This window comes from Lithobates pipiens, unplaced genomic scaffold (genome assembly GCF_037356315.1).
Source record: "Lithobates pipiens isolate NorthernLeopardFrog02 unplaced genomic scaffold, aLitPip1_a1.2 Scaffold_18, whole genome shotgun sequence".
In the NCBI taxonomy this organism is placed as follows: Eukaryota; Metazoa; Chordata; class Amphibia; order Anura; family Ranidae; genus Lithobates; species Lithobates pipiens.
Genome location: NW_027507758.1, coordinates 142,611,388 through 142,624,707, shown reverse-complemented (window position 1 = coordinate 142,624,707; position 13,320 = coordinate 142,611,388). Strand labels below are relative to the sequence as shown.

General features: G+C 40.2%; 1 protein-coding gene across 1 annotated transcript in view; it reads right to left on the bottom strand.

Annotated features, from left to right (window-relative positions):
• SLC24A3 (solute carrier family 24 member 3) overlaps positions 1 to 13,320 on the bottom strand; it is a 568,031-nt gene that overhangs the window by 258,244 nt on the left and 296,467 nt on the right. The window contains exon 3 of the mRNA XM_077486207.1: positions 9 to 85. Within this exon, the coding sequence (XP_077342333.1) occupies positions 9 to 85 (77 nt within the window). The remainder of the gene's footprint in view (positions 1 to 8; positions 86 to 13,320) is intronic.

The window sequence follows — 13,320 nt, the reverse complement described above, 5'->3', positions numbered from 1 at the left end:
AAACTTACAAATAGTACATGCATAATGATTGCTCCATGCCGTCTGTCCTCATGTGAGAAGACGTCACTGGGGAATTCATGAAGTGCTAAAAGAATAAAATAACACTGTCAGTACAGCTGATATAACATTGCTTGTAACATCATAAGCAAAACTTAAAAAAATACTCCCAGAAATTACAGAACAATTGAGAAGATGCAGACAGGACATTGATAAATAAGCAATTAATGGCATAAAATTCTTAAAGTGTATCTAATACCAAAATGTATATTTAGCAGGCCTTAGATGTGACGGTTAAATTTTTTCCTATTTTTTCTTCCTTTATCACCTGCTATTTCTTCTTGTGCTAGGGTGGCGACGCTCACTGTATCTGTATCTATAGAGAAGCTGTGTTATTACCCTGAACTAGGATATATAACAGGATTACACCTCCACCTTTCCTCTGTCCCTATAACATCGGGGAGAGGTGTCCTGTAGTCTTCAGAAATAGCTGAGAATTATATAACTCATATGCAGAACAGGAGCGTACAGGTTACATAGTTACATACATAGTCACATAGTTAGTCTGGTTAAAAAAAAGACATAAGTCCATCTAGTTCAACCAATAAAAGGAAAAAAAGACATTTTTACAAACCTATATACACAATCCTATATCCACGGTTGATCAAGAGGAAGGCCAAAAAAAACAGCAAACCAATTTGCTCCAGCAGGGGAAAAAAATATTTCCTGATCCCCCAAGAGGCAATTGGATATTCCCTGCATCAACTTTACCTATAAATGTTAGTATCTAGTTATATTATGTACATTTTAGGAAAGAATACAGGCCTTTACACATTTTCACAGCTCTTACTGTGAAGAAGTCTTTACATATTTGGAGGTTAAGTATCCTTTCCTCCAGACGTAAATTATGCCCTCTCTGTCATCCGTGATGACCTTAAAGTGAATAATTCAACATAAAGTTCACTATATGGACGACTTATGTATTTATATATGTTGATCATATCCCTCCTTAATCTACTCTTCTCAAGAGAGAATAAATTCAGTTCCTCTAATCTTTCCTCATAGCTGAGTTCTGCCATGCTTCTTATCGGTTTGGTTGCTCTTCTCCAGTTCCCCCGATATTATTTTTGTGAACTGGTGTCCAAAACTGCACTGCATATTCCAGATGAGGTCTTACTAATGATTTGTACAGGGGCAAAATTATCTCTCTCTCTTTCTGGAATCCATACCTCTATTAATAGAGGAAAGGATTAAGCCTTACGATCTTCTCCACCATTGACTCCCTCAGTTGTACTCCCACAAGTATGGGTGATGCATGCATATTCTTAGCCTCCAAGTGCATAACTTTACACTTATCAACAATATACCTCATTCGTCACATAGTTGCCCAATTAAACAGTACATTGAAGTTGGCTTGTAAGTTGGAGACATCCTGTAAGGACATTATTCCCCTGCATAGCTTGGTGTCATCTGCAATGACTGAAATGGTACTTTTAATCCCAGATCCTATATTATATTAATTATATTAAAAAGAAAGGTTTCCAACACTGAACCTTGGGTTACACCACCGATAACCTGATAGACCATTCAGAATATGAATCATTAGCCACTACTCTCTGAATACAATATTTTAGCCAGTTTTCTATCCATTTACAGACTGATCACACCTGATGCACTGACGGCCTATCTCATTTCTTGAGGCTCTGAAATGTCAGGAAAGTACAAATACCCCCCAAATGACCCCTTTTTGAAAAGTAGACAGTCCAAGGTATTTAGTAAGAGGCATAGTGAGTTTTTTGAAGTTGTAATTTTTTTCCCACAATTCTTGGGAAAAAGAAGAATGTTTTTTTGTTTTGTTTTTTACAAAATTGTCATAATAACAAGTTATTTCTCATACACAGCATATGCATACTTCGACTTACACCCCAAAATACATTCTGCTATTCCTCCTGGGTATGGCGATACCACGTGTGTGGGACTTTTACACAGGCTGGCCACACAGAGAGGTCCAACATGCAGGGAGCACTGTCAGGGGTTCTAGGCGCATAAATGACACCTCTAATTTCCTAACGACCTATTACATTTTGAAGGCCCTGGAGCACCAGGACAATGGAATTACCCACAAAATTACCCCATTTTGGAAAGTAAACACCCCAACGTCTATTCTATGAGGCATAATGAGTCTTTTGAACAGTTCATTTTTTTCCACAAGTCTTTGGGAAACATGGAAAGAAAATGAAAACATATTTTTTTTTACACAAAGTGGTCAGTTTATAAGATATTTCTAACTCAAAGCATGTACATAGCAAAAATGACACCCCAAAATACATTCTGCTACTCATCCTGAGTATGGCAATACCACATGTGTGTGACTTTTACACACCCTGGCCACATACAAAGGCCCAACATGCAGGGAGCACCGTCAGGCGTTCTAGGAGAATACATGACACCTCTAATTTCCTAACGACCTATTACATTTGTGAAGGCCCTGGAGCACCAGGACAATAGAATTACCCACAAAATGACCCCATTTTGGAAAACAAACACCCCACACTATATTCTGTGAAGTGTTATGAGTCTTTTGAACAGTTCATTTTTTTCCACAAGTCTTCAGAAAACGTGGAAAGAAAATGAAAATCTTTTTTTTTTTTTTTTTTACACAAAGTTGTCCATTTATAAGATATTTCTAACACATAGCATGTATATAGCAAAAATTACACCCCAAAACACATTCTGCTACTCCTCCTGAGTATGGCGATACCACATGTGTGAGACTTTTACACAGCCTGACATTATACAGAGGCCCAACATTGAAGCATAAATTACACATCTCATTTCATTCCTACCTATCACACTTTTGAAGGTCCTGTTTTTTTTTTTTTACATTTTTGCTCAGGGTTCCCCTTAAAATCCATACCAGACCTGAAGGGCCTGGTATGGATTTTGGGGAGACCCCCACACAATTTTTAATAAACATCTGGTGTGGGGTTCCCCTTAATATCCATACCAGACCCAAAGGGCCTGCTAGTGGACCGTGGGGGGGAATGATTTTGAATGTTTTTTCTATATTGCCAGAATACGGCAATACATTGCCGCAGCTTTAAAATAACATTTTTTCCTTTACTAATGTAATTTTGCTGCTGTCATTCATAAAACTATGTATGGCTGCCGTGTAAGCAGCCTTACGTAGTGTGGAGTGTGGACCCTGCCTTTGGCCAATCATGGCTCTCGCAGCAGAGCGTGCTATGATTGGCCAAACCATGCAGGTCAGGTGCATGCTTTGGCCAATCAGCAGAAATCAATGCACTGTGATCTCGCAGTGCATTGACGGTCTCGCCATTCATTATGGCGCGTTGCATGGGCGCTTGAATTTCCCACGAACGTCCCATAAGGTTCAGTATTCGGTGTTTGACTCGAACATCAGGCTCATCCCTAATGGTAACTATGGAGGAGCTGCAGAGAAACCACAGCTCAGGTGGGAGAATCTGTCCACAGGACAACTTTTAGTCGCACACTCCACAAATCTGGCCTTTATGGAAGAGTGACAAGAGGAAAGCCATTGTTGAAAGAATGCCATAAGAAGTCCCGTTTGAAGTTTGCAAGAAGCCATGTGGAGGACACAGCAAACATGTGGAAGAAGGTGCTCTAGTCAGATGAGACCAAAATGGAACTTTTTGGCCTAAAAGCAAAATTATATGTGTGTGGCAGAAAACTAACACTGCACATCGCCCTGAACACACTATCCCCACTGTGAAACATGGTGGTAGCAGCATCATGTTGTGGGGATGCTTTTCTTCAGCAGGGGCAGGGAAGCTGGTCAGAGTTGATAGGAAGATGGATGGAGCCAAATTCAGGGCAATCTTAGAAGAAAACCTATTAGAGTCTGGAAAAGACTCTAGACTGGGGTGGAGGTTTACCTTCCAGCAGGAAAAAGCAGGATCCTAAACATTCGACCGGTGCTACAATGGAATGGTTTAGATCAAAGCATATTCCTGTGTTAGAATGGCTCAGTCAAAGTCAAGACCTAAATCAAATTGAGAATCTGTGGCAAGACTTGAAAACTACTGTTCACAGATTATCCCCCTCCAATCTGACAGAGCTTGACCTATTTTGCAAAGAAGAATAGGCAAAAATTTCACTCTGTAGATGTGCAAAGCTGGTAGAGACATACTCAAAAAGACTTGCTTCTGTAATTGCAGTTAAAGGTAGTTCTATAAAGTAGAAAAAACTTTTCAGATATTTATTTGTAAAAAAAAAATTGAAAACCATTTATCATTTTCCTTCCACTTAACAGTTATGTGCCACTTTGTGTTGGACTATCACATAAAATCCCAATGGAATACATTTACGTTGTTGGTTGTAACATCACAAAATGTGGAAAAGCTCAAACAATTTCTGGAATGTTCAAAGGACATTTTTGAAACATTTTAATTGTAATGTAACAGACCGAAAGGGAACAAATAAGATCAGGTCATTCTTAGACTTTACATACACTGTAACATGCTAGCACACAAAACTTGGCAATGCATTTACATTTTTTGAATATTTGGTGTAATCCATGTCTGGATTTTAATTTTTATCACTGTTCTGTGCCTAGCTTCCTGTCCATCAGCTATGGTCACTGCATGCGAATCTCACTGTCACTGTTAGTGTTCATTTTTATTACATTACAAATAATGCCTCAAAAATAGCCAACTTTCCTTTAATGACACAGGGCTTATGTGGGGACCAGGGTTGTTAACTCTCTGGTTTGGTGACCTTGATGCTTGAGTCCCTGAGGGATATACAAACTTAGTAGGTATTTAAGATTACTAGCATGTTCTCACAGCTGAGCTGAAATATGAGTTTTTGGATGGAATAAGCCATTTGTTTGATGTCATTTTGTCTCCGCTACCTTGGGCGCAAACACAACTCTGCAGCATTATGGGTCAGTGAAGGAGCGACTTGCATTAGGGCAGTGTTTCTCAAATCCAGTCCTCAGGCCCCCCCAACAGGTCATGTTTTCAGGTTTTCCATTATTTTTCACAGGTGATTTGATCAGTTTCACTGCCTTAGCAATTACCACAGCCGTTTCATCTGAGGGAAATCCTGAAAACATGACCTGTTGGGGGGGCCTGAGGACTGGATTTGAGAAACACTGCATTAGGGAAAGGGGTTACTGCACTTCTTCTTGATTCTGTTATTGGCCATTTGTTGCCAGTAGAGGAATTTCCTGTCTGAAATTAGCCTTAGTCAAACACACCTAGAACCTAACAATTTCACAATAAAGGGGACATCATAATGGGCCAGAGTACATCTATCATTTTCCTTTCAAATGACCTATTCAGATATTAACATTGTCAGAAAATTGTAATCCTATGTGGCAATGCTAGGTCTGTTGTCTTCCACAACCTATTCCTTGCCCTCCTCCCCCCACTCCTACCCCCCGTTATGTCGGCAGAACACTGCATCAATAAAAGCAAGCATTTTGGTTTATCGCAATAAAAGGGGGAGGACGACAGTGGTTCTGTTGGACACCGCCCATGCTGCTTATCTTGGTTGTGGGGGAACAGAAGTGACTATGCCAAATTTTCTAACCATTTTATTTAATGTTCCCTGTAAGAGTGGTTGGCCAACAGTGTTAAAAACCTGACATTCCACATAAAACTAAAAAAGAAAAGAATTTGAGCTGGATTTGACCTTTAAAGATCAACTAAAGGCAAAATCATGTTTTAGGAGTGAATAGAAAGGGAAATGGTTAGAGCACCTTAGTTGGGTTTTTAATGCTGTCTATATTCTCATTGGGGAGATTTTTCCTAACTTGCTGTCCTTTAACAAATGTCAGACAGAAAAGAAAGTACAGGGAAATCTCCTTAATAGATGCACACAGCATTAAAAATAGAGAGAGCACCTCTTTTATATAATTGTTGTTATCTGCCTGACCACTGGGACATTTTCCCTCATTTCCTAACGGTTGTCAGACAGAGTGGGGAGTAAAAGAAAATCTTTCCAGTTGGATGCTAGTCAGCAGCAAAAATCTCCAGGATCAACATACTAAAAGAGGTGTTGGGAACATTTAGACCTGCATATGTAGTCAGAAATCAATTTTTTGTTAAAATAATCTTAATATCTCTGGTGAGGCAGCTCCCCATACACACAAGGCATCATTCAATGGGCACCAAACGATAGAAACGCAAACTATAGAAATACAGGTAGAAGCTCCAGACCAAAACTGGATGTCCAAGTCCAGTCCAAGATCAATTTAAATTATTTCGGGGGCAACACCAATCCCTTTAATATGGGCTCAACGCAGCATATATTGTGATGAACTCAGAGAAAACAGTGACTTCACAGATCTATTTTAGCACTTAACTCTCCATATGAAGTAACAATTTGACACCCCTAACATTTTTGTAAATATTTTATTATCAAGCTTGTATAACAGTGTAAATTTGCTGTCCCCTCAAAATAACTCAACACACAGCCAATAATGTCTAAACTGCTGGCAACAAAAGTGAGTACACCCCTAAGTGAAAATGTCCAAACAGTTTGCTGAAGACAAGCTGACTAAGGACATGGATTACTGGAACCATGTCCTGTGTTCTGATGAGACCAAGATAAACCTATTTGGTTCAGATGGTGTCAAATGTGTGTGATGACAACCAGGTGAGGAGTACAAAGACAAGTGTGTCTTGCCTACAGTCAAGCATGGTGGTGGGAGTGTCATGGTCTGGGGCTGCATGAGTTCTTCCGGCACTGGGGAGCTACAGTTCATTGAGGGAACCATGAATGCCAACATGTACTGTGACATACTGAAGCAGAGAAAGATCCACTCCCTTCGGAGACTGGGCCGCAGGACAAGTATTCCAACATGATACCGACCTCAAACACACCTCCAAGACGACCACTGCCTTGCTAAAGAAGCTAAAGTTGAAGGTGATGGACTGGCCAAGAGTGTCTTCAGACCTAAACCCTATTGAGCATCTGTGGGGCGGTGAAGGAGCGCAAGGTCTCTAACATCCACCAGTTCCGTTATGTTGTCATGGAGGAGTGGAAGAGGACTTCAGTGGCAACCTGTGACGCTCTGGTGGACTTCGTGCCCAGGAGGGTTAAGGCAGTGCTGGAAAATAATAGTGGCCACACAAAATATTGACACTTTGGGCCCAGTTTGGACATTTTCACAGGGGTGTACTCACTTTTGTTACCAGCTGTTTAGACATTAATGACTGTGTGTTGAGTTATTTTGAGGGGACAGCAAATGTACACTGTTATACAAGCTATACACTCACTACTTTACACTTGAAGCAAAGTGTAATTTCTTCAGTGTTGTCACATGAATAGATATAATAAAATATTTAGAAAAATGTGAGGGGTGTACTCACTTTTGTGAGATACTGTATATATTAAAAACACAAACACTTTGCTCATACTATCCAAAATTAAAGAAAAGTTTAGCTTGAGTTGTAGAGTTCATAAATAGGCACATGGTTCTACATTTTTTTTCTTATCACTGATACCAAAAAGCTAAGATGTTTACAAAGACCCAACAACATATTATTCAATATGTACACAGTACATACAGTAAAACAAGCTAATAAAAATGAACTTGGAATGCAAAATGCATTCTCTAATGGGTAAACTGGACATAAGAGAAAGCTTCAAAGATAATACACATTGCTGTTTTTCAAAGATTCTTGCGGCACTGACTCACCCAGTGACATTAAAGCCAGCTGTTTATGAACGGCTGTAACCACAGTTCCAGTCTAATGGTTGTTGAGGCAGGTTGAGGGCTGCAGAGTTTAGACTGAGAGGTCTTGGCAGGGGACCACATGTGCCAGCAATCAACTGATTAGGAAAATGCATTTGTATTGTACTTCAAAGAATACCTGGCTGGGTTAAATCATCGCATCCGCTTACCTGATCCAAGAATATGTTTTTACAAATTGTCTTTATATTTACTGTACCTTTTCGAGTCCCATCACAAAGATAAGCACTGTGCCCTTTGTTTGCTTTGCACTTGGCTGGAAAATTGGGAAACTGAATCCTGCATCAAGTATTTTAAGGCTGGCCAGACAAGCAGATGGGCAGTTTGCAGAAGAACACTAGATTTGGCCATCCATGATTCACTCAAGTCAAATGTCAGTATATTGTGAAGGACAATTGAAACAGTTGTACAAGAACTGCAGACATGCTAATAAGGTGCTTGTATTCCTGCATATTCAATTCCCAGACGGTTTTCATATCCAAGCAGTTTTTCCTGCTTACACCTTTAAACATATAAACTACCTAATAATTCCGCTATACAGCAATTTAAACTTTGAAAAGCAGGCAGATACCACAAGATACCAGTAATTACTTTTATTAGCAATATTATTGTTGTGCACCTCTCTGTTTCTCTATGATTCTAAGGCCTTGCATTGCTTAAAGTGACACTAAACTCTGGTTCAACTTAAAAAGTATTTTCATCTATGTATTCTTAATTCAAAAAAGTACCTTCTATTGCTCTCCGCTTTCTCTAAATTTCAAAATTCTAAATGTTTGCTGCTGTGATCCAACTTGCTGTTAGAGAGTGGCTACGTAGAGTCTCTATGGACCCACTATATGTATGAATGTAGTCACCCTCTCGTGCTCACCTCAAGACGGACTAGGGACAGTGGACTACGGGATTTGAAGAGTGCATAGAGCAGTGTACATGACCACAACTAACGTGCACTACTCGTCCAAGCAAAAGGAAGTGGAAATCATGGAGGATGCTACAATGAGGCAGAAAAGCACACTAATAAATGATTTAATAAAAAATGGATTAAGTAGGGGATGTGTATGTATTATTTTTGTAGAATAATGCTTTCCACCTGCAAGTTCAGTGCTCAATAATTATAAGAATAGTATGTGGCACTACCTAAATTTCTAAATAATGCTCAATACAAAATAAAAATAAATATATAATAATTCACATCGATAATATGTGCAATCAATTATAAATAAGTAAACCTGATAGCTTGATCTGTGCAAAATAAGCTGAAACAGTGTGCAAAACGCAATGAATGTGCAAATACTAAAAGATAAATAATGTGCAAAAAGCAAAAAAAGCAAATAAAGTGCAAATGATTAATCAAATATATCCATGTATCACAATAATAAAGTGATCTAATAGGGAAATAAAGTTCTTTTTACAAAGTCCCACAAGTGATAAGCAATGCTTCCAGAAGTTCAAATTGATTCATTCAGTTAAAACAGTGCAAAAACACTTCAAGCTGTGACAATCCACCGATGAGCCACACTCCAAAAGTGCTCACAAGTGCACCCCTCATTTCCCCCAGCCTCTCACCTCTAGAATCGGCCACTACAGGCCATATGGCGCTGTGTATGAAATGGCTGTAAATAGCTCCTCCTTCACTCCTCGCAAATTCAGCCCGTCATAGAGTGCCGTAAAACATCAATAGTATAAGCTTTCCCGATGCTCTACAATATCAATAAAGGTTTGTGTGGAGCCCACAGAGAAAGGGAGCCAGGCACGGGAGGGTGAGGGCGGCCGTGCCCGCGTCAGTCTGCACAGAGGATGGGGCTGTGTGGGAAAGCTGCTCCCCTGGAGTTCTACTATCCTGAGGATGGATGGGGAGGGCTGGCTTCTCCCGGTGCTTGGACTCTGTATGTGCGTATGAGAGAAACCAACTTCCCTTATATATTTGTTATTGATTATTTAGTGACTATAGGTTAGTCTGGGTTGTGCGCATTAGTACCCTTCTTTTCAGTGCTCAATAATGGTTCTTTTATTGAACAGTAGAACAGTAGGTGGGGATGTTTAGGTGTGGAGGGGCAGAACCTAGCACTCAGTGGCATCACTAGGGTGTGGCTTTTGGGGTCCATAGCCCCGAATCTGGGGCCCATAGTTCCAAGTCTCTGCAGGGGTTCCCAAGGGGAGGGGAAGCTCTCTGGGGACCCTGATGTAAGTGGGGAGCTCTCTGTGGACCCTGATGCGGGGGGGGGCTCTCTGGGGATATATACACACATACACATATATTATATAAATGTGTATGCCTGCCCAAGAGTATGACTTTCTTTACTACACTGCTATAGGCTCTAGCCCCAGATCTTTTGTAGACCTAGTAATGCCTTTGCTAGCACCTAAGTCAGAGATGTCAAGTTCCTAGCCTCGGTTTGAATGAGATGTTTATATTGAGCCTTTCTAGGAAGGAATACTGACAGGCATTAACATTCATAAAAAAAGATTTAGGAAAAAATTAGGAGATTTTTGCAAGTGCGTATCAATTGCACATCCAATTGCATTTTATCAAGGAGTTTGCAATATTATGTATGTTTTGCAACAAAAATATTTAGAAATAAATGTAAACACATTTATCATTGCAAATCATTTTTCCCTTAAAAGAAGGGATCATACTAAAATTGTTACAAAGCATTTTTAAGCTGGTGTAAGGTTACAACTGACCTCAAGAGAGACATGTATACAGAGGAATATAATATGCAAGCTAACAGTTAATCTATTACAGTAATCTCACACTGCATCTCTGAACCCTGGCTTGATGCATTCTTCCCAATGATGGCAACTTCAAGCATGGAGGCTCCCAAAACAGCATGGTAACTTGCCTTGATTAGTGTCGCCTGAAAAGCCTAATAACTACCAAACCTTCCTCTTGGGGGCATTATATTACTGATATAGAAAGTTCACTCACAGGGAGGGTTTTAACTAAGCTGTTAACGTCTCAAACCATACTTACTCATTCTGACAGTCACCAGCTGTGATAGTGTCTGAATGATACAATATAATTAACTTTTCACAAGATGTGAGATTCTATTCTGGTGTGGGGAGGATGCCCTTCACCTGTAACATACACAACATAAAACATCTGATCCTAAAAAGACCCATTAAGTGAACAGATCTGCATTTTCATTGAGATGAATCACTTGTAGCCTCCTGCCCATGGGTATTAATAATTCATCTTTAAAGCTTCTTCTCTAATGTCTGATTCAATTCACATATCCACACAATAGTTTATGAACCTGAATGCACGTTAAATGGAATGTATATTGTTTTTTGTTTTTTTTTATATAACTTCTTTATATATTTATTATGTCCAGGACATATAGCATAGTATGACAACAATGCTTATTCTTTTAGGTAAATAATAAAAGTATTTTGTATGAATAGTTCAAATTTAATCATTTTAGTCACCAGTTGGAGTTTATTACTTTGGTTAAAAAAGCCTATTATTTACAAAGCTCAATAGTTGAAGATGAAATTACAGTTTCAGTTTCAGAAAGGCATTCTGAAAGGAATCAGCTACTGCTATACTTTCTGTGTAAAAAAAAAAAAAGAAAAAACATAATGCTCTGTAATATCAGTCTTATGGGTGTGCACTATTTTATTTTTTATGTGAAGATGTAATATTAGTAGTGAAAAAAGGTATACAACTTTATAAAAATTATACAGTACTCCATTCTTTATTCAGCAGCAGTTACTAAGTAAAAGTAAATTGTGCCAAATTTATAAATACTGGTAAAAGGAAAAACGATATGTGTTGTCCCTGGTAAGCAATCACATCCTTAATTGTATTATCAGGTCTTTTAGAAAATCGAATCTGATTTCAATGTTTTCCTTCTTCCAGTTTTTATGAATGTTGTTGGCTATTAGGGATGGGCCGAACAACGCCCCCCACCCCCCCCCCCCCCCCCGTTTCATTCGCACCAGGACATACCGAACAGGTAAAAAAATTGGCAGAACACACAAACAAACTGTCCAAACTGAATAGGTGCAAAGTGAGTGTGTTGCCTACCCACAAGGATATGGTGCCCTTTGCAACTCCTCAGTAAGGTTGGCTATTATGGTGCAACGTGCACCATGTTGTGTCAGACAGAGCACTCACTGACTTTAATTTTTACAGATTAACAAAGAAAGGGGGAATGCACTGCCTATCACAGGATAGTGCCCTGTAATAGCCAATCTTACTGGGTAGGTACAAAGGGCACCATCTTGTGGAAGGCAGCACACTCACTGTGTTCACATTAGTTTAATTTTCAATTAATCACAGAATAAAAACTTTCCTGCGCTGGCAGAGGAGAAAATCACTACTGCTTAGGAGATACACGGAGGTACACTACAATGCGGAGAACCCTCAATATACACACGTTTCATGCACCTCATTCAAATCGCATCCCCCTTGCAATCTGCAGTGGGGGTCAGTGCTATCTTAACAACACCCCAAACAAAAGTTGCATTCACAAAATGACCATGCAAACTGGTTGCAGTGCGGTTCCAAAATTGGTGCATGCATGACTTTGGTGCGAATTGAGCCCATTCAAAATGAATGGGCCTTGATTGCACCGCAATCAACACAGTAAGTCTGGTTTCACACTATAGTTTGCATGCAAATCACACAGGAACTGCATCACATTCCTGTGCATTTCACATGCAATTCTGTGTGGTGTGATTTGAGCCCATTTTGAATGGGTTGAATCACACCACATAACACCAAAGAAGTGCAGGCACCTTTTTTTGAAAACCAGCCATGTTATCTGGTTCAGACAAACACTGCGTTTGCGACCTTCTTTTGGGGATTTGTTAACTTTGAACTGACACCTGCAGCAGATCAAAAACACAGTGTGATTGTAATGCAGTGCGGAAACGCACAGGGAGCACAGCTTTTCCTGTACCACATATGTATTAACCAGGGGGAAAACAGGACCAAGCATGCCACCGAGGGCAGCAAAAAGTCCAGCCTGGCTCTGGCATTGGCAGACATGTTGTGGTGTCAACTGTAAGCCGGTGAGCACCACAACAAGCTTGCCAGTGCCAAGTTGGCCTGTCAGTAACAAGCAATAGAAAACTTAGCTTAGCCCCAGTCAACTGTCAATAACACAAGCAATGCAAAATTTAGCCCAGACAGCCTCAATCACATACTTTTCCAGTTGCCACACAGAATCACAAACAGTCTCTCACTGACTCACGATTACCTAGTATGAACAGCAGAATGACAGCATCTGCACAGAAGTCTGTGCAGTGGTAAGTCTGAGGACACCCTCTGAGACTCTCTGAGACTAGGTCAGAGAGAAAGAGGGACATACCTGGACAGGACAGCAGCAGTTCATCCATGTGGGGGGCCAGCGGCTACAATGCACTTTATAAGCACTCTGTGCTCCTGGGACCAGGCAAAGCTCCTCTCCCAAGCCCAATGTGGGCATGGCACTGCAAGCCAAACGGGAACACATGGTGTGCAGTGGGCAGGACTACACGCACCACCAGCTCCCACTGTGCTGCCTGGTGACAGATCTGTCAGCCTTCAGCCCAAGCCCGATAGACATACCCACACATATGTGTGGGTATGTCTA